Source organism: Phocoena sinus, chromosome 18, assembly GCF_008692025.1.
Source record: "Phocoena sinus isolate mPhoSin1 chromosome 18, mPhoSin1.pri, whole genome shotgun sequence".
Taxonomy (NCBI): domain Eukaryota; kingdom Metazoa; phylum Chordata; class Mammalia; order Artiodactyla; family Phocoenidae; genus Phocoena; species Phocoena sinus.
In genome coordinates this window covers 46,134,333-46,158,982 of record NC_045780.1, presented here as the reverse complement: position 1 = coordinate 46,158,982, position 24,650 = coordinate 46,134,333, and the positions used below count along the sequence as shown (strand labels likewise).

Here is a 24,650-nt window from a genome sequence, read left to right as displayed (position 1 = left end):
TATGCTCAAATCACAGGTTGGTCAAAAATCCTTGAATAAATAGTACTTTCATGCAACAAGTTAGAAAAGGGAAGAAAAGCAGAGATGAAGGCAAAGAGGAAGAGATTCTAAACTCAGCCTAGTGTTTTTAAGCATAGCCTCCCTTTCTGCCTTTACAAGTCAACTAGCGAGCTTTGTTTTTGTTCTTTTCATTATTTACAAAACATATTTCTACAAACTGAGGACTTTCCCAAAATACAGTGATACTTTTCAAATACAATATATGTGTGTGTAGATATGTGTGTGTGTGTATATACACACACACACATATAGTTACTCACCTAACACATTAGCAACTAACCTTGGGTTTTAAACGATATGAGGATGGTTGGCGTCTGTGCAAGACAGGTGAATTAATTATAGAGTGCTAGGTAAGAAAAATTAGTGTGTTGTTTCCCCCCCACTTTCTAAATCTTCAAGGGTGCCTTATCTCTTCGAATTCTCTAGGTATGATTGGCATTTCTGACCTGCCTTTGGGGCGAAAGTGAAGTTATTCTCAACCATCCACATAATGGCAAGCGTTTCTTTCTTTCCACAATCTATTAGGAAATGAGGGATTGAATGCAGAGCATTCCATGATTCTTAAGCGATTTCAGACTGACTTTTTTCCCACAACTTGAAAACTCTCCTGGAATTTTTCACTATCTTTAAACAAATAAATAATTGAACCGACAGATAAAATAATCAGATGCAGAAAACATGCGCTTTGCTTCCACATGGATTTTCCTCAGAATAATTTCTTAATTATCATGAAGGGAGAGGATGTGTTTTCATTTATATCTCATTGCAAAAAACGAGCGGAGATACATCCTAAATCCTTGAAGGAGAGCTCGGAGCGCTCTGGCTCCTCTTTAAGTTGGCAGACGATTGCTCAGAAGGTTTTGGAAAAAATTACGAGTCTTCGCGGAAGAAATGGAATATTAAGACATGCAGTCTAACGGTAGTAGAAGAGAAAGAAGTAGATGATCCCTCTTTCCGATCGCCACTTCTGTGTCCGGGCTTTTCCTCTCCGTCCCTTCCATAGTTTCTTACTTATCCTCCCCCTCCCCTCCTCCTTTTCTCGCTCCCTCGCTTTCCCTGGGTCTCGCGCTCTCGGAGTCTCTGCTCCGAGTTCCTGGTTGGATAATTTGGGTTAATACTAGTGAGTGAGGTTTTTGCGGCTTCAAAGGGTATTTCAAGTTTCCGGAGCTCCTCCCCTCTGCACCGTGTGACAACAACAACTCGTCCAGCCGGCAGCCTGCACTTTTCAGCTCATTTTCTCTCTGTCATTCCCCGCTCAATCTTTGATCAATGTACTTGCCAGGGAGAACCCAAGTCCTTCAAACCTCCTCCTTTTCACCTTCATCCTTAACTTTGTGCTAGAGCGGGACCCACACAACAACAGCCGACCCTCCCCGCCCCCACCTCCAAACCAGCCCCCGATCCCAGCCCCCGGAGAGGACTCGCATTTCGACTTGCGGGACACTTTTGTGCGTTTCTCTCTAGAGCGCCTCTCGCGCTCGCCCCTCCTGCGCTCGCTCTTTCTTACCCTCACCTCCTTTTTCCCCCCTTCTCTCCCTTTCTCCTTGTCGTTCTCTCTCAGAGTTGTTGTTGTGGCCCCCTAGCTCCTTCTCCCCCCCGCCCCCCTTTTTCCCCTTGCCCTCCCCGGGGTGTGTGGCAACTTTTTCCCTCGCTTGTCCTTCTGTTTCCCCTTATATGTGACCATGGCAGTGCCGGCGGCTTTGATCCCTCCGACCCAGCTGGTCCCCACTCAGCCCCCGATCTCCACGTCTGCTTCCTCCTCCGGCACCACCACCTCCACCTCCTCAGCGACCTCGTCTCCGGCTCCGTCCATCGGGCCCCCGGCGTCCTCAGGGCCAACTCTGTTCCGGCCGGAGCCCATCGCTTCGGCGGCGGCGGCGGCGGCGGCGGCCACAGTCACCTCCACCGGCGGCGGCAGCGGAGGCGGCGGCGGCAGCGCGGGCAACGGAGGCGGCGGCAGCAACTGCAACCCCAACCCCAGCCTGGCGACCGCCAGCGGCGGCGGCGGTGGCGGCGGCGGCGGCGGCGGCGGCGCCTCCAGCACCCCCATCAACGCGAGCGCGGGCAGCAGCAGCAGCAGCAGTAGCAGCAGCAGCAGCAGCAGTAGCAGCAGCAGCAGCAGCAGCAGCAGCAGTAGCAGCAGCTGCGGGCCCCTCCCCGGGAAACCCGTGTACTCGACCCCGTCCCCAGTGGAAAACACCCCCCAGAATAATGAGTGCAAAATGGTGGATCTGAGGGGGGCCAAAGTGGCTTCCTTCACGGTGGAGGGCTGCGAGCTGATCTGCCTGCCCCAGGCTTTCGACCTGTTCCTGAAGCACTTGGTGGGGGGCTTACACACCGTCTACACCAAGCTGAAGCGGCTAGAGATCACGCCCGTGGTGTGCAATGTGGAACAGGTTCGCATCCTGAGGGGACTGGGCGCCATCCAGCCCGGAGTGAACCGCTGCAAACTCATCTCCAGGAAGGACTTCGAGACCCTCTACAATGACTGCACCAACGCAAGGTAAAGAGCGGGGGGCAGCCTCCGCCGCCCGGGGTCCCTTCCCACCGGTCTCCTCGCCCTTCCCTCGCTCCCTTCAGGGCGCCGCTCGCTCCGCGCGCCCGCGAGCCGCGCGCTCCGCCGAGCGCGGCCCTCTCCTCTCTTTCTTCGGGGCTCGCCGGCCGCTCCCGACCCTCGGAGAAGTTGGCACCTCACCCTGCCCAGACCGCGCTCTTCCGGCCGGGTCCACCCCTTGCGGGCCCGGGAGCGGGGTCGCAGCCGCTGTTGCACGCGAGAACCCCAAGCCTCCGGGCAGAGGGGGCGGGAAGGAGGAGGACGGTGCTTTTCCAGGGGCCACAGCGCCCTTCCTGGGCCGCGCCGGCGTCAGGGGACCCCTCTCAGCGCGGCCGCCCGTGTGCGCGCTCCCTCGGACCCGGGTTCCACCGCAAGGCGCGGGACACTGGCCTGGCTGCTCGGAGGCGCCAGGCAGCATCCCGGGGGCGGAGGGAGGTCGTGACCCTGCTCGGCAGGGTTCGAGGAGCGGGAAGACGCGCTCCGGGTGAGGGCCCCGCGAGGTAGCCTTGGGAGTGGGTCACTTGGAGGTCGGGAGGGGGACGGCCCCAGAGGCCGAGAGGCCGGCGCAATCCCGGGGGACCCAAAGCGAGTTCAGCTCCGAAGCCCCTAGGGCAAGCCCGCGGAGGGGAGGGATCTGTGTGTGCGCGCATCTGTGCGTGTGTCCGCGTGTGAGCGTGTGCGTGTGCAAAGAAGATGAAGGGGTACTCAGACGCGAGGGGACCGTCAGGGTCCCTTCCGTAGGGGGAGGTGACCGGGTGCCTGAGACTCTTGGAAGCTGAACCGGAGAGATGGGGAAGGAAGACCACAGCTTGCTCTCTCGCTCTCTCTCCAAACTGTTCTTTTTTTCTTTTCCTTTTTTATCCCTTTTCTTTTCTTTTCTTTCTTTCTTTCTTTTTTTTTTTTTTTTTTTTTTTTTTTTGTTAAGGGTTAGTAGCTCACGCAATGAGCAGGTGTAGGCTTTGCACTGGGATGCTCTGTGTACCTGAATACCGGTGCCATGGCTTCCCCAGCCCGGCAAAGCGCGGGAACTCTATAGAGGCCACGGGACCTGGAGCCAGGCCCGACCAGTTTTATGCTAATGAACGCTCACTGGGGGAGGATCTACTGAGAGGGGGCGGGAGTAGGGTAACGGCAGTTTCGGGGTAGAAGTGATCATTCCACCCGCTCTCACGGTTCCGTCTTGTTCTTATCGTTGGCTGCAGAGGGGAAAGTTCAGAGATACCGGGTAAAAGCGAGTAGGGAAAGTTGGAGTCTAGAAGTGAGCGCGTGGGAACTGCGCGCAAAATGTGTGCAGCGACTTCGGTACCCTCCAAATAAGTTTAAAGATCGGGAGAAGAAGCGGAGTTTTACTTCTTTTGGGTGTGTGCCCCTAGGAGAGCTAGGGAAACAGAGGCGGCAAGGAAAGAGGCGCAGGACTAGACCAGAAGGAAACCGGGGTAGAAAAGCCCCTAGCTATTTCTTCCTTGGGAGAAGACTTCTGGCTAGTGCCCCCGGAAGACTGGAAGACGAAAAAGACTCGAACCTCCAACCCAGTAAATGTCTTACCCTGACCTAGCCAGAAACTCTTTTCCGTGTTTATTTGCCATTCTTTGCATCGGGCCATGGGTGTATATCTGGGTTTTGAACCTTTATTTCTACTATTTTTGGGTGAATGCTGAGCGCCCGCGTGTGTGTACGCGCACGCGTGCCCAAGAGTCTGGACAGGTGGCAGTAAAGATTGAGGGGGAATCTTGATCACTAAACGTCATTTACGGAGATAATTGGAGTCCTTGGGTGTTCAGAAGATAACATATTTGCAAAAAATCTACTGTTAAAACAAGTTGAATCAGGGCAGAAAATTGTTGCGGAGTTGTTACAAAGAATGCTAGTCGAAATTTGAAGCCAGTTCAGATATGATTGTGGTGAAATTGCCTACCTATCCAGTAGATTGGTGAAGTGCTGTTTTTCTTAGTAATCAAACCATTCTTCTCTTGACTCTTCTTTGTGTGTTTCTTACAGCACACACTGTCCTAGATAATTAATGGCCATTTCACATAACACGCAAAAAAATTGGTGGAGAAAACTCCCTTCAGAGACTGCAATGTTATAATCAATTTAAAGCAGGTAGTGTTACACCTCTTACAATTATCCTCTTGGCGTTTTGTTTTTTTTTTTTTCCAGAAATTTCTGAAAATTTGGAATTTTCAGGTTTTGGAATTGAAGTCCTCACCATATGGTTGGAGATTATTCTTAAAGTTATTAGGAAATAATTTTAAAGTATTTTTTCCCTGAGGTTAACAAAGCCTCTGGAGTTAAAACTTTCAGAGCCAAGATAAGTTAAATCCAGTAAAACTGTTTATTCCTTCAAAAATATCTCATCAGTACTCTAATTATATTTCAATCACCTCGTTTTAATACTTTACAATGAAATGTGTTATTCCAAAACTATTTCAGGTTAAAGTTAAATGTGGTAAGTTTGTTGATTTACTATTGCATTTTGATCTTTTATCAACTACAAGACTTTCTCAAACCTAAACACATGCAAATACTGAAGAAGATGTGTAGTTGTAGATATCTGCCTAGGTTTTCCTAATTCTGCCACTAAGAAAATAGAAAACTTATCATTGAACTCCCTCTCACCAAAATATACTGTTTGCATTGTGATGCATTATTTTTTAGTGATAATTACAAGTGTTACTGTCTTATTTCTCAGCATTGGAAACAATACCTAAAATATTTTTATCTTGAATTTACAAAACTAAAATTACCCTTTTCATTCAAGTCCAGTTTATGCCCTCACTACTAAGATCCTTTTTCATTCATCTATATATATTGATTTCTTTCATTATGGTTTCTTTCTCCTCTGGCTACTTAAGAGACTATCTAAAGGAATAATTTATGCAAAAGATAAGAGGAACTGTGCAGAAAGGCAAACTATATAAAATAATATGTACATAGTGTGCAAGAAACATTAAATCTTAGCACTCTCAGCTTTTTACAGAACATGTATTTAATTATGTCTCTTAAGAGTATTGAGATACCAGAGAATCTGAGGAACCAAAATTTTTGATGTTAAGGAAAAGAAGCGTTCATAAACTTGCTCAAAGTGGCTCAGTAAGTTAGTAACAAACCTCGGAGTGGATTTAATTTGCTTGGGGCTATTGCATCTGTGTGCTATCTATGAAAACTAGAATAAATGTTGAAGCCATCTGTCATTACCACAAGGAGATGAAACAGAGACTGTCACCTCCTTGATAGTAAAGCTAAATAAAATAGGGGTCTCAAAGCATGAAAGAAAATATAAGGAAATATATTTAAAAGTTGTCAGACGACAAAGTCTGACCTTGATCACCTTCCTCTAATTATTATTTTTCAACTAAACATTAGTTGCATGAACTTGGCTGTTGCAACAGAGGTCACTTAATTAACTGGTAACCATTAAACAACAACAAAAAAAGAAAAGTAATTATGTACATGGTCAAGTCTCTGAGTCAGTTGCTTGTTTGTAGATTTGGGTTAGCATTCAATTTTCTGTGAATTCAGGTAATAAAAAGTGACTGCTCTATTTTGTCATCAAAAATAATTTTTTTTTTTTTTTTTTTGAGCATTGCCAGAAGTTGATTTTGTCTCAGGATCTTCCAAACCAGCTTGTGATTTGGGTCCTATGTAGCCCTAGATTTATGAAGTTTTTAACTTGGAAAGATTCCAGTTAGTTTTATCAGACATTTTATATAAATATACATATATTTACAAACAGTATTCTTTTGTCTTAAAAGTCAGTACCATCTATTGACAGCAAATTGAGAGACTACATGTCTTTTTTTGTCCAGTGGTAATATATGAATGCGGTTTTAGTATAAGAAGTATAAAATATTTTCCAATTCTTGGCTCTTTTTTTGTCAGAAGATTTTTAAAATAAAAATAGCATATTTATTTAACATTTCCTCCATTGCATGCTATTCAATGGCACGGACTTATGCATTTATGCCTCGATGTAGAAAGTTTCAACACAATACAGACTCCCTTCTCACAGATAATTATGATACTTAGCACAGAGAAATTCAAAACTTACTTCAAATGAAGAGAGACTATGCTTTTGAAGTTTTTGTATTACAGTCTATTAATGGCTCCTGTAAAGCCTGATGTCTCGTCGTATAACATTTCAAGAAAAATATGGCATAATTAGAAGAGTAGGGCCTAAAATGTGAAAGTTTTTTGGTTCCATCACTTATCTCTGCACACTTTTTAAATGTTAGTAAATTGCAGTTTAATAACTAATACATAAATAAAATCTAAGAATATGCTCACCTCGGATTTACCTTGTTTAATCACATTATGTTGCAAGATACAAATTCTCAAGTTATTTGGATAATATCTTTCAAACCTGTTTTCTTTCCCTTGGAGTTAGTCTCCAGTGATATCATAATCATTATTGTCACAAAGTGCACATAGTTATGAGGATGAAGATGGTTTACTTTCTGAACTCCACGGTTAATGCCCTGAGACACTTAATTTGGTTTGCACATTTAATATTTTATTTTGTGATGCTTCAAATATTATGTATAATAAACTACAAGACAGGCTTGTTTTTTTCTTGTCAGAGTTTTCTTGTATAAAATTTTTGTATTTGCATTTAAGGCAGAATTTTTAAACTTCATTTAGTCTAAATCTGCTGTTTTTTTTGTTTAATCTACCACATTTCACAGAAGTTGCATATAAATTATTGAGAACAATATTAGCCACTCTCTTTGCCTCACTACCTTCCCCAACCTTCTGAGTTGTGACACCCAATATTGATTAAAGTCTAGGCTGGATTCGAGCATAAATCACTCTTCTCTTTGGTGATTTACCATGTGTGATTCACTAGCATACAAAAACATAATATGCTTTATTGTTTCTCATTTGCTGTTTTGTTTTTGGAATGTAAGTAGCATTTGTAGCTTAATGTGCTTAATGTGCAACCAAGAAGTTGTTATTTTAGGAACAATTTGTGCTTTGACTGTCAATTAGTATTATTTTACCTTTCCAAGTTATTTTACTAAATTGTTTCATACAGTTGCCTTTGTTAATCAAGTAAAATAATCATTTAAATTGCATTGTATTAGCAACATAGAACACATGTATTGCAAAATATAATAAGAAATGAAACTCTCACAGGTTGTAAGCTGTCTCCCTTTGAATCTTTGTCTGAAGAAATTAGTTTGAAATATGCCGTCTTAAATAGGTACAGGTGAGTCTTCTAGATTTCACTAAACATTTTGGTTTTAAAGTTTTCATTACTTGATTCTTTAGAAAAGTTCAACTTTGCCTGAATTTAATCTTTCCAAGATTTCATTTTCAGATTGTTCACCAAGGGGGAAAAAAAATCACATCAATTTATATACCTTTAAAATGACCAAAATATGTGAAAAAAAATTGATATTAACTATTTGGATATTTTAACATGTATTTAAGATAAAGTTTTATCATTTTATGTTTGAATTGTTATGAGAATAGAATGACCTTAGCATGTGCCAACATGTGCCATTCTCTTTACTGAGTTACTGCATTGTGATTGGTCAGTCGTGTGTGTGTATGTGTGTGTGTGTGTGTGTGTGTGTGTGAATGCTGCAGCTAAAAATTCAGTTAAGAATACATTAAAAATACATTTATATTTTCAGACTTAGAGACTGCATTAAGGAGGCTCTTTTCCATTATATTTGTTATGTTCAATAATTTATTTTTTAATGAAGAAAACCTGACTTAAAAGCCCACCAAATGGGGCTTAGATAAGTGGACTATCAAAGGCTCTGATCTGCACAGATACGTATATCTCAGGCATACCAGTGGCTCTGTGAGCCCACATTGTCCTCAAATTCCTTTACTTTCCTTCTCCCCAACTTGTCAGAAGTATTTCCAATCAAAAGTATTTTTTTTTTGCTACAGTATCTGTCCTTTAAATAACTTTTAATTGCTGATGTTTGCTTTTTAGAATACATCACAGTATAGAAGTGTCTCAGTTAGAATAGTGAGGTTAGCTTACCAAATTATTTCTTTGGAAAGCAGGAACACCAAGGATAGTATATTTATATTTGGTCTAGTAGTTATTATATTCAGTCTAGTAATTAGTTATTATTAGATTAAGTGGTGGATCATTTTATATTGATGCACCTATTTACTTTGGGAAGGTTTTTGAGAATCTTTTAAGAGGGGGTCTATTACAGATACCTGTCCAATTTAAATGTACATATTTATTTTATAAGTATTAATATCCATATAATCATATATAGAGAATGATGCAAATCACTACATGATCCAAAATCAGAGACCTTGAGCCAGGTGCATTTTAAATTTCTTCTGTGTTCTGATTTGGATTTATCTTATAAGATAGGAGGATTCTAATTCACTCATTTAAGAAAAATTTGCATGTGGGTTTTTCTAAATTGGATATAGAAATGTCCAATGACTGAACTTTGTTAAAGGTGTGGCCCTGTTGCTTTCTGATTCATATTAGCTTGGAGTTGATCCAGGATAGCAAGCTGGGATTCTTTTGCACGTTTAAATGTACGTGACTTGAGTGAAAGCTGTCAAAGACAACTTACTAAACTGGAAAACTCACTGTGTATTTAATTTGTCTTATATTTTTGTGCTTATAAACATATTGTAGTGTCTAAAAGTCTGCAGCATGGCAACACACTGAATAGCCAGCTGTTTTAAAAAAAGTTTTAGAGAGTAATGATTAAAAAAAAAACAGTTTAACTGAAGCATCTAAAACATGTTATTATCTAAGATGAATACACTACCTAGAATATAGTGCATGTTTCTTGCAAGAAATAGGAATTGTTTACTATGATTTGAAGACTAAAAGTAATTTAACTATAGGTAGATTAATAATAATCTTGCAGTGGATTTTAAAGGTAGTATATATATTTGACAAAAAATTGGATATGCTTTTCAAGCATGATTTTCTCAAAGCAAATATTGAAATGGGCAACAAAGTAGATTGGTTACTTTTGGTTAGTAACATTGAAGAATCGAGGAATGTTTTCCTTTCCTTAGAATAAATAAAGGGAGGGGTAAATGAAGTATTAAAAGTCACAATGTAACTTATCTTTGAATTTATATATGGTATCAAATGTTTCTAAATAATTAGATTACCCCTGTAGTCACAACAGGAAAAAACAATGCTTTTCTTCAAGGACAAGGAAAATATATCAGGAAAGAAAGAGTACTAGTCAAAAGGGAATTATTTTATAGAAGCACATACAATCATTTGCAGTAAATACTTGCTAGTTCAGTTTAAGGGATATGGTCATTTCTTAAGTAAAGGTAATGAAAATAAATCTCTAGAGTATATTAATCAAGAAATATTTCATTACATTCACATATCAAGCAGGTGAAGTATTTTGTTAAAATCTTAAACTGATTGTATTCAGAAATTGTATTAATAGCAGCAGTAGGTCAGCTGTTTTATTCATAGCCTTATATTTTAAAAACATTTTGTTTATGTATGAACAAATCACTGAAGCTGTAACTAATCTTTGAACCCATCACAGCTCTGCTAAAATAGATTGATATATTCAACAGTATTAATTCTTATTTTATATTTAAAATATCTGTTTTTTTAGCTTAATTTTTGGAAATGATATATATGTCTTAAGTTAAGGCAGTTTGTAGCTTAATAGTGCCTCTGGATTTTAAATGAATAATTTGGAGCGCTTTTCTTTGTAATATCACTGTTCACACATTTTATACTAGGGTGGATGTTCTTGTGTATGCAACAAGTATAACATTTCTATCAGTATTCAAGAGATCTTTGCGGTGGATATTTTTGTTTATGTTAAGCTTAGCCCATTTGTGATCTATGTATTTATGCTTAAGTAATTATAATCCCTTTGTTAGAAAAGCTTTTACGTATATGTATTTGTGTTTGTACACACACACACACACACACACACACACACACACACACGAGAGGCATGTAGAACATAGGGCCAGAGGACCAACAAGTTACTTATAAAAATAGCTTAATTTTGCTTTCTGTAATTCATTTAATATAAAATAACACATGAAAAGCCAATTCTACTTTAGTGAATGACCATAGAAAACTATATTTAAAATTACTTTTAGGGTGAAAGATGTAGTTTATATTTAAATGTTTTAAAATATAATTATAAATATAACATTATATGGTTATTAAGATAGTGATTAAACACTTATCTTGATTTTCCTAGACATTTATTTTTATGATAACTAAGATATACTTTTAATTCTCTACGAAAAATATTTATAACTGATAAGTATTTTATTGTATGAAATCGACATTAAACTATTAGGTACTAGAATCTGTACATTACTGAAGAACCTTTAAAGTGCTTGATGTCATAGCACCATTTCTTTTATTGGTTTATTTCATTGCTGCTTGCACTTTGGAGCAAGCATATCCTTTAAAATCAGTGGATAAATGATAGGAAAACAATATCATAATCTAAGAAAAAAAGATTGCTCTTCTAAATGCTTTACCATCAATGAGATGAGTTAGGAATGAGGTCAATGGGTTAATCTGCAGGTCTACATAAGGAGATGTGTATTACCACTTCTTGCAGTGGACTGTAATTGTCTTTGAAAACACCTGGTAGAGGTCCAGTTAAATTGAAATCAATTACTTTCTCAATCATTCCATGGCATATGTCAAGTCATTACGTCATTGGTAAAAGTGCAAGCATGCATGCATTTTTTTGCAAAGCAGGAAGAAGCTTATAAAACAGTGATTGCTTAAAGGACTCTGCTTCATCTAAAGCTTGAGGGATTAAAAAAAAATCACTTGGACATAGTAACTTAAAATGACATTTGGTAAGAAGTTCATCTTTGCATTTAGTTGTCTAAGTAAAAACAATATTTCATATTCCTTTCTGCATCATCTGGTATGTATATATACTTAAAAGTTAGTGAGAATGGTTTCAAAATATTTTATGACATGTGACCTCTGACACCTTTATTCTTATCTTCTAAGAACCCTCTGACAAGTATATATTATAATCAAAGATGAATATATGTCTGCTCTTCACTGATTTTTTTTTTCTTCACACCATTGACAGTACATGCAGATTTGAACTTGTAGCCAGGAACAGTGCTTCCATGCTTCAAATTGCCAGAAGACCCCCAGGGATGGAAACTTGACCTGCTTTTATGAAACCATAGAATTACATTTATACAAGTTACCCCATGGGAAAGGAATGAACTGATCCCAATTCAAACCTTAATATTGGAGCTTTCTGGGTCAAATTTGATTTTTCTTTCTGTTAACACCTGTTTAGCTCCCAAATTTACTAACTATATATTCTTAGGAAATTTACAAAATACTATTCATGAATGGCATTTCACAGTTAAGCCAAAGTGCCATCAGAATTTGGCAGCTATTAAAGTTTTCACATGTGACTAAGATGCTACTTTTTAAAACAAAATATCTACCTTTCAAATATATATCCTAGATGTTAAAAGGTTAAACACAAATTTGTTTAATTGGACATGGGAACATTTATTTTGTACTTCTTTAAATTAATTTCTCTCCACAGAAGAGTCAGCCCAAGTAGGGGAAGAAACTTTTTTTCAGGGAGTTATTCCCTGTGATAAACATTTCAGAATTACAGATTTTTATATGAGTATATTAATTTTTCTTAGATTCACATTTTGAGAGGTTAAAGTTCTTATTGTATTTTTAGTTGGATCACCTTGAAAGTTTTCAGAAGGCTCCTTTTGCCACTAACAGTAACAAATGAAGATCGCTGACAAATTTTATATGTAAAAGCCATTTTATTTTAGTTATGTGGACTGGGGCTAAGTTGGAAAACTAAAATTAATCGTAGGTACAAAATAAAGAGGTATTTAGGTATGTATAGTTTGCTTAATTTCTGGAATATCAAAATGCTATATCATATATCTATATATATATAAATGGATAGCTGATATAAAATGGTAGGTTTATAATACCTCTGCCTATAATGGGTGATATTAAATGACTACCATTAGATTTAGAACCTACTTCTTCATAAAGAACAACTTGCTCTTGATCTTATATATACAGAAACATTTTATATAAGGTAAAGCAACACATATACATATATATCCCCCACTCAAGTATATGCAATGACAAAAAATAATTCCATGATTGGATTTTGGAATTGAGGTTAGCAAGTTCCTTTTCCAATAAAAATTGGAAAGAATTTCAAAGATCTTTCACTTCCTTTTTCACTTAACATTGGTAAAATCATTTGGATAATTGGCTATTTCCTTACAAGAACTAAACATAAAAATTCCTAATAAGAATGGTTATAACAAATCAATGCTTGGAGTGTGGAAGAAAAACATTGAGATTTCCAATGGAAGGAATACCACTTTTCTTACTATCATAAGTCATGATTATCAAGGAGAAAATATTTAGGGTTTTAAACATATGTTGCTTATTTCTTATTGGCTGTTCTGTGACAAAAAAAGAAAGCTCCTTAACTTTCACTGTAAGCTAACAGTTTTCTGCCTGCCTCAACACATCATTTGAATGAAACTGAAAATTAAGTCAATCATTTGGATGTTTCCTAAGATCACTCTGTTGCCATATTTATAAAATAGTAACATTGATTAAATATTTCATTTAATTTAAAAGTTTGACCCAACTAGTTTCATGGTTATTTGACATGGCAATTGGTCTGCAACATTCTCTGACTGTGAAGGAAGGAATGGAGGGAGGCAGATCACGTGACTCCACAACTTCATGCTGTTTCTTAAAAGGAATCTAGTTAGGAAAGGCAGCTTATTCTGACTTTTGTAATGGCGATAATATGAAGTTTCTATGACCTTTGTCTTCCAGTGGCACTTTGCAGCTCAATTTCTAATAACGATTGATAGTATACCAAGTGACTGCAAAACAAAACAAAACAAAAAAACCCAAAACACCTTAAAAAAATCTTGCTATAAAGTGTGTGAAAGGAGAGGTGGAGCTTTTATATTTTAGATAATTCTCTGTAAGTAGAGTGATCCTTAATTTTGCACAGAATTCTACACCGTACCTCATATAGGAAGCCTTTAGACGCCAAGCTAAATTTCGTCCTCTTAAATATCTTTATCATCTAAATTGTCCTCATAATAAATCCTCTTTATTTTTGGTAGACACTCTAGTGAAATTTTGCATGAAATATAAATCCATATTTACCCATAACTATCTATCCCAAAACAGAACAAGCTGGGTTTTTGAGCTTTTGATATTTAGATTGGATTCCTCTAATTCAACAGAGTGAAAATATGGTTTATTTTTATTTATTTTCTTCTAATTTAGGAAAATGACATTAAAATGGTATATATTTGATCTGAAGTAAACTTTTTTGCTCTTGCTTTTGGGGAGTGGGTTAAATAAGGGCCCATGACAGGGACGCTGTTTGTTTTTCACAAAAGTTTGTTTGTGATTTCAGGTACTCTTGGGGAAATCTCTTGATCAGATTCACATCTGTTCCTGTCAAAGTGGGGTGCTAAGATACCGGTCACCCAGCAACCATATCCAAGAGGGAATTGGGCCGATAATAACTTCAAAAAGGAATGACAGATGCTAGATTAGGATGAAAGACAAAACGCATGAAAAATGAGCTTGTTAGAATCAAAAATTTGTTCAAGCACCTTTATGCAAATTAAAATGAATATTGAATATTTGCATGCATTTCTACTTTTTCATTTGATTGAAAAGAAAAGAATAGCACATTTAAACTCACAAATGTGACTTTTTCTTTTGTACTAATCAGCATACAAAGTTGAATCTCTTTTTAAATAATCAGATTAGCCACCTGGGTTCTTTATATCTCTACTAAGTATATTGCAATGTTTTTCGTATAACAATGGTACTCTTTGGGACAACTTAGTTTATCTAATTTTTTTTCATAATAAGCAGTCTCGTGTGAAGGTTATTTTAGATAAATATAAATCTATTTCTTGAGAAAGCATTTCAAAAGTAACCTTATCCTATTGTCCTTGAAATTGGTTAATGTACATTAATAAAAGATCACTCAAGATGAGTTCACACCAAAAGCACAGGCTTCTCATTGACAGGTTAAATAACAATGCATTAAAGTAAAGCAAGGTAGTATTCCTGAAATGAAAAAAAGTAGACAGAAAGATCGCTTCAAAATTTAAGATGCTTTTTGATATATTACTAGTTTTTCTATTGAATTGTTTACATACTAATCAGAATTTAGAAGAGCCTGATAAAATGTAGTGATTGAGAGAGGTTTCTGAGTCTCGGTTTAGCGATGTATAATGTGGTCACGTAGAGAAATTGATTTTCTTCAGAAATTAATTAATTTTTCATATCGCCCTAAGCTGCAGTTAAAAAGAGTGCATACTTGTCTGTTTTTTCCAGAAATATTGCCTAATCATATTAATACCATTGCCCCAAGGATGAAAAGATAATTGTACAAATGCATTTGGAAATATGTATCACTGAGTATTTATGATTAAATTATGCAAATGACCTAGCTCTCATCCTTTCCAGACCCAGATTGTCTAATTAGGATTGATATGCTGAATAGATGTTCCAGAATTTGAATACAAGCATGTCCAAGGAGCAGAAAATTGGAAATGACAAGGCTGAAATCCAAAGAAAAGTGTCTTTCGTTTCTATACTTTGTTAATGTGCTGTTAGCAGTTGAGGGTTTTTTCCCTCCCTTTGGCTATTTTGTGACTCGTATGTCCATATTAGAAGCAAGTATGCAAAATGAATTGAACTTTAGCAAAAAGCATTTCATTTCTATTTGGTGCCTATATAAAGATAATAATTCCCTTGTCATTCAAAAAGAACATCACTATTAAGTTGCTTCAAACAGTGTAAACTTAACCTTAACTGAGTGAAGTTTTAAAAAACTTCCTTTGTATTGATATCAAACCTTTATTTCAAAGCTAGCTATCCAAACTTCATGGCATACTGTTGTAGTATTTTCTAAGGATGTGCTTTCTTGAATCTACAGTTTATTCATTTATTCATTTACTTAAATACCTATCTCCTTATATTTGGAGAAAAGTTTTCCAGTAACAGTTCTGATTAGCGGCGAAAAAAGCAGCACTGAAAAAAGCAGCACTTTAAATGTAACAATGTTTGAATTTGAGGTCCTCAGCAGGCTTTCTCCCTCACTGATTACACTCATTCATCTTAGATGGAGGGGTGGTAGTGAGGGGGTAGGAAGGGACTGAACTGTCAGGACTCCAGCCTTTGTTAAGCAGCGGGTAGTCACTGCCTCTGAACCCGCCTGGCTCCTGCTTTCCATCTGCAGGATGATGGATTGCTATGTTTAATACATTTCAGCTTTTGTCTGTCATAGTGTGGACAGACAGTACTATCAGTGATTTCAACAGTGATTAGGGAACAGTTTCAAATCCCTCCTATTGGCCAGACAGCTTCCAGGAACATCTGATGAAACATATTCATTGGCGCTCTCACCATGTAAGTGTGTAGTTTAACTAGGCAGAGATTGTACATTCACTGTTTAAACCAGTGCTGAAGCCCACTGAGAATTTTACTGGACCATATATCCACTTTAGGACAAAGTTACACGTGACAATATTGTAACAACATTGGGGTCTCAAACTAAAATATTTATCTCAAGTAGTCCCAAGGTAAGATAAATTTGTATTCTTTAAATCGTAACAGCATATGTTTAACGGCAGAACTGTATTCCGTAGGCTATGATGTCAATTGTTGCTACTCATCAATATTGAGCTGTCCAGCTATATTGGGAGGGTAGAATGTGAGGACTATGTTAAAACAATAAGACATGACATGGCATGTGCTATTCTGGGATTTGCTGAGCTGTGGGTGCTTTGTGGTTCACAAGTCCAAAGAGTGAATGATTTCAACAACCAGAACACCACTATATACAGCTCAATATTTTCCCTGGAGTGTCTTATTCTATTTATAAAACTGGTGCTAAGAAAATACAATTATCTAAAGGAAACCAAAATATTCTTTTAAACCATTGGTAACTTAGGCAAAGTTTTATTTGGAAAATTGGACATATCTAAATCAATGGAATTTTACTAATACTATTACAATGGACCAAATGTAATGTAAATTACAAAGTAAATTTAAAAGTGTATTATGAGCATGGAGTTGCAACTCTCTGAAAAAACAGGTAATTATCAAAATACTTAATTCAGCCAAAATTTTGCAACAAAAATCTAAATCAGGAAGAGACACGTGTTTTCAACTAATCTCTATTAATAGGGAAGATTAAAGAAAAAGTTTAGATAAGTTAGCCCCAAATATTCAATGAGAATAAGAACTCCAGAATATAAGTCCCCAATTATATTTTCTCTTACTGATATGGTTCTTACATTGCAAAATTTTCACCTGAGATCCTTTCAGTAAAGGTTTCTCATTTTGAATATGGTTACAAATACACAAACGCACAAATTCACGCATACACGGCATACCATGTTTCTTTTTAACCAGTTCAATAGCTAAACTTGTTGGCATGTTGACATTGCTGATTTAGTAGTAAGGGCAGGTGGGGCTGTGCCTCCTGTGAGAGTTATACAAACATTCATATATTTTGCAGCTTACCTTGTTCTTTTTTTTTTTTTTTGCATCTTTATTGGAGTATAATTGCTTTACAATGGTGTGTTAGTTTCTGCTTCATAACAAAATGAATCAGTTATACATATACATATGTTCCCATATCTCTTCTCTCTTGGGTTACCTTGTTCTTTGCTTTATTTTAAGGCTTGTCTTATTGAAACGGTGTTCAGCATAAAAATTGTGCCTTCATTCAGCCTATTCTAAAGGAGTCATTTGTCCGAGTAAATCGAAGGTATAGCTCATAGTAGACTTCTGTACAGAAATTGCATAACTGGGTTTAAGTAAATCTAGATTTTTAATCAAAGCTGTTCACAATTTATATAGCACATAGTAAAATAATGTACCACCCCTCAACAACTGCCTAATCATTCTAATGTGTGGTTGTCACATCTTTAGTCGTAGAGTATTGCATATTCATTTATTGCCTTCATAGTGTGGGTGGGGACAGGTGGGGAAGTGCAAAGCGTTTATTTCTTTTAGAGAAAGATAAGGTATTAGGGGACAGCTATTAGCAGGTCACACCCCCTGAAATCACTGTGATGTGCAGAATTTCTACCAAGTCAAATGGAAATGCATGGATGAGGCAACTAGAGTTAAGGTTCTGAGCTTTGAGCTCTCAGCAGCAGATTGAATGGAAGAAGAGGCAATGTTGAGTCAATACTCTGTTCTAAAGCAGAACCATCTCCTGGGATGGCTGTCCTTACCCTGCTATGTTCCTTCCCTTAACTATTTGTTAATAATTTTTAAGGAGGTAATCAATAATCAGTAGAAATTTGGGATTAAGGATCTGGCTGGGGGATAAACCTTTAAGAGAGGAAAGGAGCTCTTATACCATATAAAATCTATAGACACTTTCCCTCCAAATGTTATAGAAAATGTGTTTGGCAAATGCAAATGTGTATTTTGCCCATAGGTGAACTATTCAGAATCGTATCTCCTGTAACATTGGGAGTGTGTGTGTGTGTGTGCGCACGCGCACATGCATGTGTCCACATGTATACTGTAGGTTGCCAACCCCTGTTATACACATTGTTAGTCCTATGTTTAGTTAAACACCATAATTATCAAGTAATACAAGTCATTTGTCTTACTGTGGTTAAACAAAGAAAAAAATGTGTGCTAAAAACTAAATGAATGAGTTTCTCAGGAAGCTAAACGAACAAGTTTGTTGTCTGAAATGTTTCAGAGTGGAGGAAGCTTAGAACCCCCTTTAATCTATTCCATCCATCTCTGGCCACAGTGAGAGTGCACTGGCTTCTATGTGTGTGCACAGCAGCTCTGGGCTTAGCGTCCAGCTATTACTGTTTGGTGGATCCACAGTTTGGGGGAAAATAACGAGTCAGGCCGGCAGGTTCAACTTCTTTTTTCTCAGGAGCTTCCTATAATGATTCCACCTCTAATGAGGTGAATTACTACTGCATGAAAAAGGAGAAAAAAGGGTTTTGGCCATCTTAGCTAATAAATCACATTGACTGCATGGCTGATCAGATCAATTGTGCATAAATCAGTGCCTTAAAGAGTCTTAAACTAAGATTCTACCAAAGACCAATCGATCCACCAGTTTGTGTAAAGACATGGTATCTTGCCCATAGCAAACTGAACAGGAGTCCACAATAGTGAAACAGTTAATATGCTGTCAGATGTTGAAATGAATGTTTTCAGATCTCAAGGGTACGACTGTGATGAGTAAAGCAGTTGTGACTGGGTTGCGTCAACTAATATGTTTTTGTCTTTTCTAGTTCACTTTTATTTGTTAGCAAGAAAATGTAATTCTCAATACATATACGAAAACTAAGTTTTGAAAACTTTATCAACAAGTGTAAGTTTGGGGAATTGTTTCCCACAAAGATATTATTATGTTATTTCAAAAAGAAATTATTATTGCTATCCAAGAGGAGTATTTCATTACGATAATAGCTGTAGATTTGAGATTTACTAATCTATAGACAACCTGGGGTCATGAGAACAATCTGGAAACTTGATTTCAAGTTCTGATTCTATCAGTTACTAACTGGGAGATGTTGGATTAGTCAGCTGGAACTTTCATACTGTCAAATGTAAAATAGGGATAGTAAAGATAACTTTTCTATTTATTTTAAAAAAAGGTTGTGAGGATAAGAATGTGATAATAATTATTTGAAAGCACTTCAGAAATAGTAAGGTGCTTTTCAAGAGTTGTTATCTGTTTAGAATTCCCATTACTTTTTTAAAAATTGAGACATAATCTACATATTGTGTAAAGTTTAAGGTTTACAATTATATACTTCAAAGTTGCTAAGAGACTAGATCTTATATGTTCTCACCCAGCTATGTTCTTTTACCAGAACCATGCACAAAAGCATAAAGAAAAATCTATTTTGGTTTTTGCTGTCACACTCTTCTCCTCTTTCTAAGGAAGTAACAGTGAAATCACAACTATTAAAAGGAACTTGTGAATTCTGAAAAATTAGTCTTTTTATAAATACAAAGTTTATTAAAGTTTTATTGCCATTAACTTTCAGACATTTTAAATAACAATTTAACATGACAAAATCTTTGAAAAGCAAGAAAAGATGAAATATAGCCATAGCATCTGCAAAGGAAATAACATTTTATTTCAGGGAGTATGACATCCAATAGCTACAGTAACCGCTATGCAATTCACTATAAAAACGGGAGATTCTAATAAGTTTACATCAGGTTTCTCTTCCTTTTCTTTTTGCTAAAACAGGTATTATTGAATCTTTGATTTCTTTTTAAGTTGCCTAGAGCATTCTATTATAGTTAAGTCCATAGGATTTTTTTTAACCAAATATATAATTTATAATTATTCTCTACCAAGCATCTCAAAATCCTCCCAAATGATTATTTTCTGGAGTCTCCTGTTTTGAAAATAAATTTGGGATAGGCATTCAAGCATCTTAACATGAAATTTGGTGTCTGCCAAATATTTTGTGAACTCATCAATATAATATAATGTTCTCTATCTCAGAATACTACTTGTTCTGCCTTTGTCTGTAGATTTATGACAATGTCTTGACATTTTTGTAAATTATGTAACACACATAGTTTCTCCCTTGTTATATTGTGAAATTTAGTAGGTTGTTGAAATTGGATCTGATTGATTTTCTCCTTGACATTCGTCTACAAAAGCATCTCATGTCTGAAATTCTCCAGAGTAGGGGAAATCCAGGAGGATTTCTTTTGCTGCATTCTTCCTTTATGTATCTAAAGTTTTGAAATATTTGTGATCTGCTGTTAACAGTTTTAAATGTAGTTATGGAGATGCTTGCTGATAGAAGACGGTCTGGTTATTTCTTGAACTCATCAATTAATTTTAAAACTTGAAGAAATTTAATTTCTGGTGACTAATAATTACCTCCCTGTGATTTTTCTAGACTATTATCTTGCATTTATCTTGTTAAAATTCTCAGGTACTTTCTGGCACATAGTAGGCACTCATTACAAGTAAAATTGACTTTCTTACAGAATTTTTGTCTGCATATTATTGAATTATATTAAAATACTTTTATGAGATTCTTAGTTTTAGGGAATTTTGGTTATAACCAAGAAATTAAAGCATGAATAGAAATGTATATGTTTTAGATTTTTATGTAGAAATGAAAAATAAAATGAAAGTATATTTAACATTAGTTCTTAAGTATAATATAAGGTGTCAAATTCTGGAATGTATCCCATGTTTTTGTAGTAGTTTAAGCACAAATAGTTACACTTTGTGTTTCTTCATATATGTATAATTTAATAAGATTGAGATTTTACCTTTATCTCTATTATTATTATGGTTTATCAGATTAATTATGAAAGGTCACAAAACTTATAATTTTTGAAGTGTGTACAAATTTGAATTGAGTATATTCATATGCAGTTTAAAACCTTACTATTGATAATAAAAATTACAGTTACGATTATTAGTGATTACTGTTTGCTAGATGTTATCTCTTTCATTCCCCATAGTAACCCTAAGAGGTAGGTTCTACCTGCTTTTAAAGAAAGATAAAGGTACTAAGGCTCAGAGCAGTTAATTAACTTTACCAAGGGCATACAGCTAGTATATGGCGAGTAGAGGAAACAGAATCCAAGAAATTTCATTCCAGAACTTTTATTTTCTATTTTCCTATTCAAATAATACTTAATCCATGACTCTAATCTAGATTGAAGTTTGAAGATTATAAATTATTTGGAAATAATAGTAATAATATAATTTTCTTTAAAATATTCAAGATGCCACTCCTATTACTGAGAGGTTATCATTCCCAACAGATATAAATAGGTTATTCTTGAAAGCTTGAAAACCACTCATCTGGGCATGTAATTGAGATTTAAACATCATTTGTATAGTAGATAAAGTCTGCTATAGGCAGAGTTTGTGACAACACTTCCCAGTTTTAAACTGGGAAGTAGCCATGGACAATTTGGGGTGGTGCCTATTTTCTTTCACATGTTGTTCTTCAGAATAAGCTTCCTCATCCCATCTTAATCATCCACCTGGATGCAGTCTTCCATCCAAGTAGCTTGCCATTCTTTTTGGTGTCTTTAGATCTTTTTTTTTAAACTTCTTTTTCACAGCAGAAAAAAAGTACTTGCTGTTTTATATCCTCATACTCCATATGAAGAACTTGTTTATCAGATTGGCACATTGCTGAGATTTGCAAGTTCCCTGGTGGGGTAGGTGCGTCATTTTGTTCATTTACATCTATTCACTTTAATCAAGTGTGGGAAATAATGTTTTTTAACCAGGTAACATCATGTGGGAAAAGTGATGGAACTCTTGTTCCAGGATATCTACAGTTAAGATAAGGAGTTCATGTTGGTAAGAGCTAAATATTTTGAGTATTTCTGTTAATGTTTAGTGTCTCATCAAAGTATTGCATATGTGATATATGGCACAACTCAGGAACAAAAGGGTGTCATTTCGTACTTATTCAAGAGAGAAGGTATAGAGTTTATAAATAGTATTTAGCAATGACAGCTGTAATTTTGATGGTGGTTTGCTAAATTACATCAACTGTGTGTTGAAAAAGTGGCACGTGCCTTGATGTTTCTATAGTTTTCTGCCCATTCCTCTGATCTTACTAGCGGACTCGTTAAAATGCTTTTCCACTGCCACCTTTCTACTATTGCCCTGGTTGTCTGTCCAGGATGATTTGAACTATTTCCTCACAACCTTGTTATTTCAAATTAACAATATTATGTGAAATAAAGTAAATTCATTCACTAGTTCTGCTATAAATTTTAAGTATATTGTTCAGTTGTAAATTCCATTAGTTCATGCTCTTAGGATTCTCAAACCTTTACTTCTTCCTTTGTAACTTTCAGTGCTAAGATTCAGGGGAGAGCCTCTTCTATGGAAAGCCAAGAATGGACTGAAGGAAGCAGCGCCATTTTCACTTCTGCTAGAGACCTCTGTCTTAAAGATCTGACTTTGTGGTTTTCTCCAACAATCAAATCGAAATTTGATTTTTTACATTTATGACTTCCCTAAGGAGACAGTCACACTGTTTCACAAACAGTGTGCTCATTTAAATGCTTGTTAGAAGTACACATATCAGGTTTAAGCATTAGGCAAAGCTTCCTGTAACCTTAACAATAAACGTCTTTCTAAATGATCCTAACGTGCGTCGTCCATCGTCCACATGCTTTTTCCTTCACTCAACATACTGTTGCATCAAAGAGCATTTCAGTTGGGTCTTGATATATAGAATATTTGAACTGAACTTTTTTTCACTTGTATGTGTCTAGTAAACAAGAAACGCTTCTTGTGGAAATTTAAATTTTATTATAGTGTAGCAAATTTGGAATTTAGAGTACTGGTGTTTTCAAAATTGAAGAGAGTCCTAGAAGCATCAAGACTGTATTTTAAATCACTTTCAGGTAATACAGGACAGTAAAAAAGAAGCCATATACACTTTTCATAAAGTGGTGGTTTCAATATTGGAATGTTAGAAGCACGTCTAGTCCACTGTGAAATGTTATTGAAAATTAAGATTCTTTTAAATGAGCTACGTCTCACCTGAGCTCACTTTGTTTGCCAGTGTTCTAACAAGACATCCGGAAGACTTTGACAAGTCAGAAAAATAGATAGCTACCTTTTGACTGGAAAATCATTTTTCAGTCTATTATCAAGCTTGCTGAGTAAATTGTTGGAGAAATATTTTAAGATTTAGCTTTGAATAATAGGTGAGTATTTAAGTGTCTCTTTTTTTTTTTTTTTCTTATCTCCACTAACAATTCCGTATAATCCTTTGATTCTTTGCCATCTTATTTCCCAGTCTGTTTTGGGATTCATTCTCTTCCTGCACTCTTCACTTTCCTCAGCTCTCAGTGTCCTTTACAAAGTTTGCACTATGATATTTCCTATTCTGTTATCAACACAGTTTTTTGTGCACTTACAGTATGCCAGGCACAACCTAGGTATCTCACTTAATTCTCACAACAGTCCTATCTTCATTTTATAGAGGAGGGTACTGAGTTACAGAGAAGTTAAATAAATCACCCAAGGCAATGAGTGTTAAATGAGAAGATGACGTCAGGGCTTCTAATTCCAGATCCTACACTCCTAACTACTAAAAGACTCCTATCCTAAGGAAAGTTGCATACACCCATTTTGAGCTTCAGCTTTCTCACTTGCCTGTCAGGGAGCATAAAACCTAACCAACAAGAAGAGGATTTACAGAAGGGAGGTCAAAAGTTAAATGCCATAGCAAACTACGTAGAGGTTAGTAGGAATACACAGAGGTTAGTAGGAATACATAGAGGGTACTAGGAATACATAGAGATTAGTAGGAATTCAATAAATATCCTTTGCCAGGTCCTATTTGGGAAAGAGAATTCAAGAATTAGCACTTATAGTCAGGCAATGGAAAAGCCATGATGTTGACTTCCTGTTGGCAGTTTTTCAGTGACCTTAGAAAGCCGTAGACTGGTTTTCCCCATTCCTAGACAGTCAGTCCTACTCAGTAAGCAATGCTTGTTTGTCTCCAATGTCACAAACAGATATGTTTGTTTAGAGCAGACTCAAGGCTGGCAGTTGTAACTAAATATAATTTTCACCTACATTTCACAGTTTATTCATGGTGAGAAGTGCTTCTATTCAAGGATCCTTCCAGTGGACTAAGAAAAATGGGCATATCCTGTCACTGACCAAGAGTTTCAACTTTAGGGTTTTAGGAAAGATGAAATTGAATAGAGAATTGCTTTCTCATTAGAAAATAGGTAGAGTTATTTTTAAAGTTCTATTTTGAGTTGCCGTACCACACACACACACACACACACACACACACACACACACACATATATATATAATTATTATATTAATGCTGTCAGAAATCCTGGGAGGAAAATATTACAGTACATAGAAAAGAATTTAGAAGACAATAAATAATAAATAAGTAAACAAGTAAATAAAATGGTTCAATATCTACAAAGTTTTTCTAGTTAAAATCTTGTGATTTTTATGGTGACACATAT

At 36.7% G+C, this 24,650-nt stretch overlaps 1 protein-coding gene across 1 annotated transcript in view; it reads left to right on the top strand.

Moving 5' to 3' along the window:
* The first annotated feature begins 1,306 nt into the window (after positions 1-1,306).
* The window catches only part of DACH1 (dachshund family transcription factor 1), a 414,817-nt gene continuing 391,473 nt past the window's right edge, over positions 1,307-24,650 (top strand). Inside the window, exon 1 of the mRNA XM_032611650.1 lies at positions 1,307-2,563. Coding sequence (XP_032467541.1) covers positions 1,743-2,563 — 821 coding nt within the window. The 5' untranslated portion in view covers positions 1,307-1,742. The remainder of the gene's footprint in view (positions 2,564-24,650) is intronic.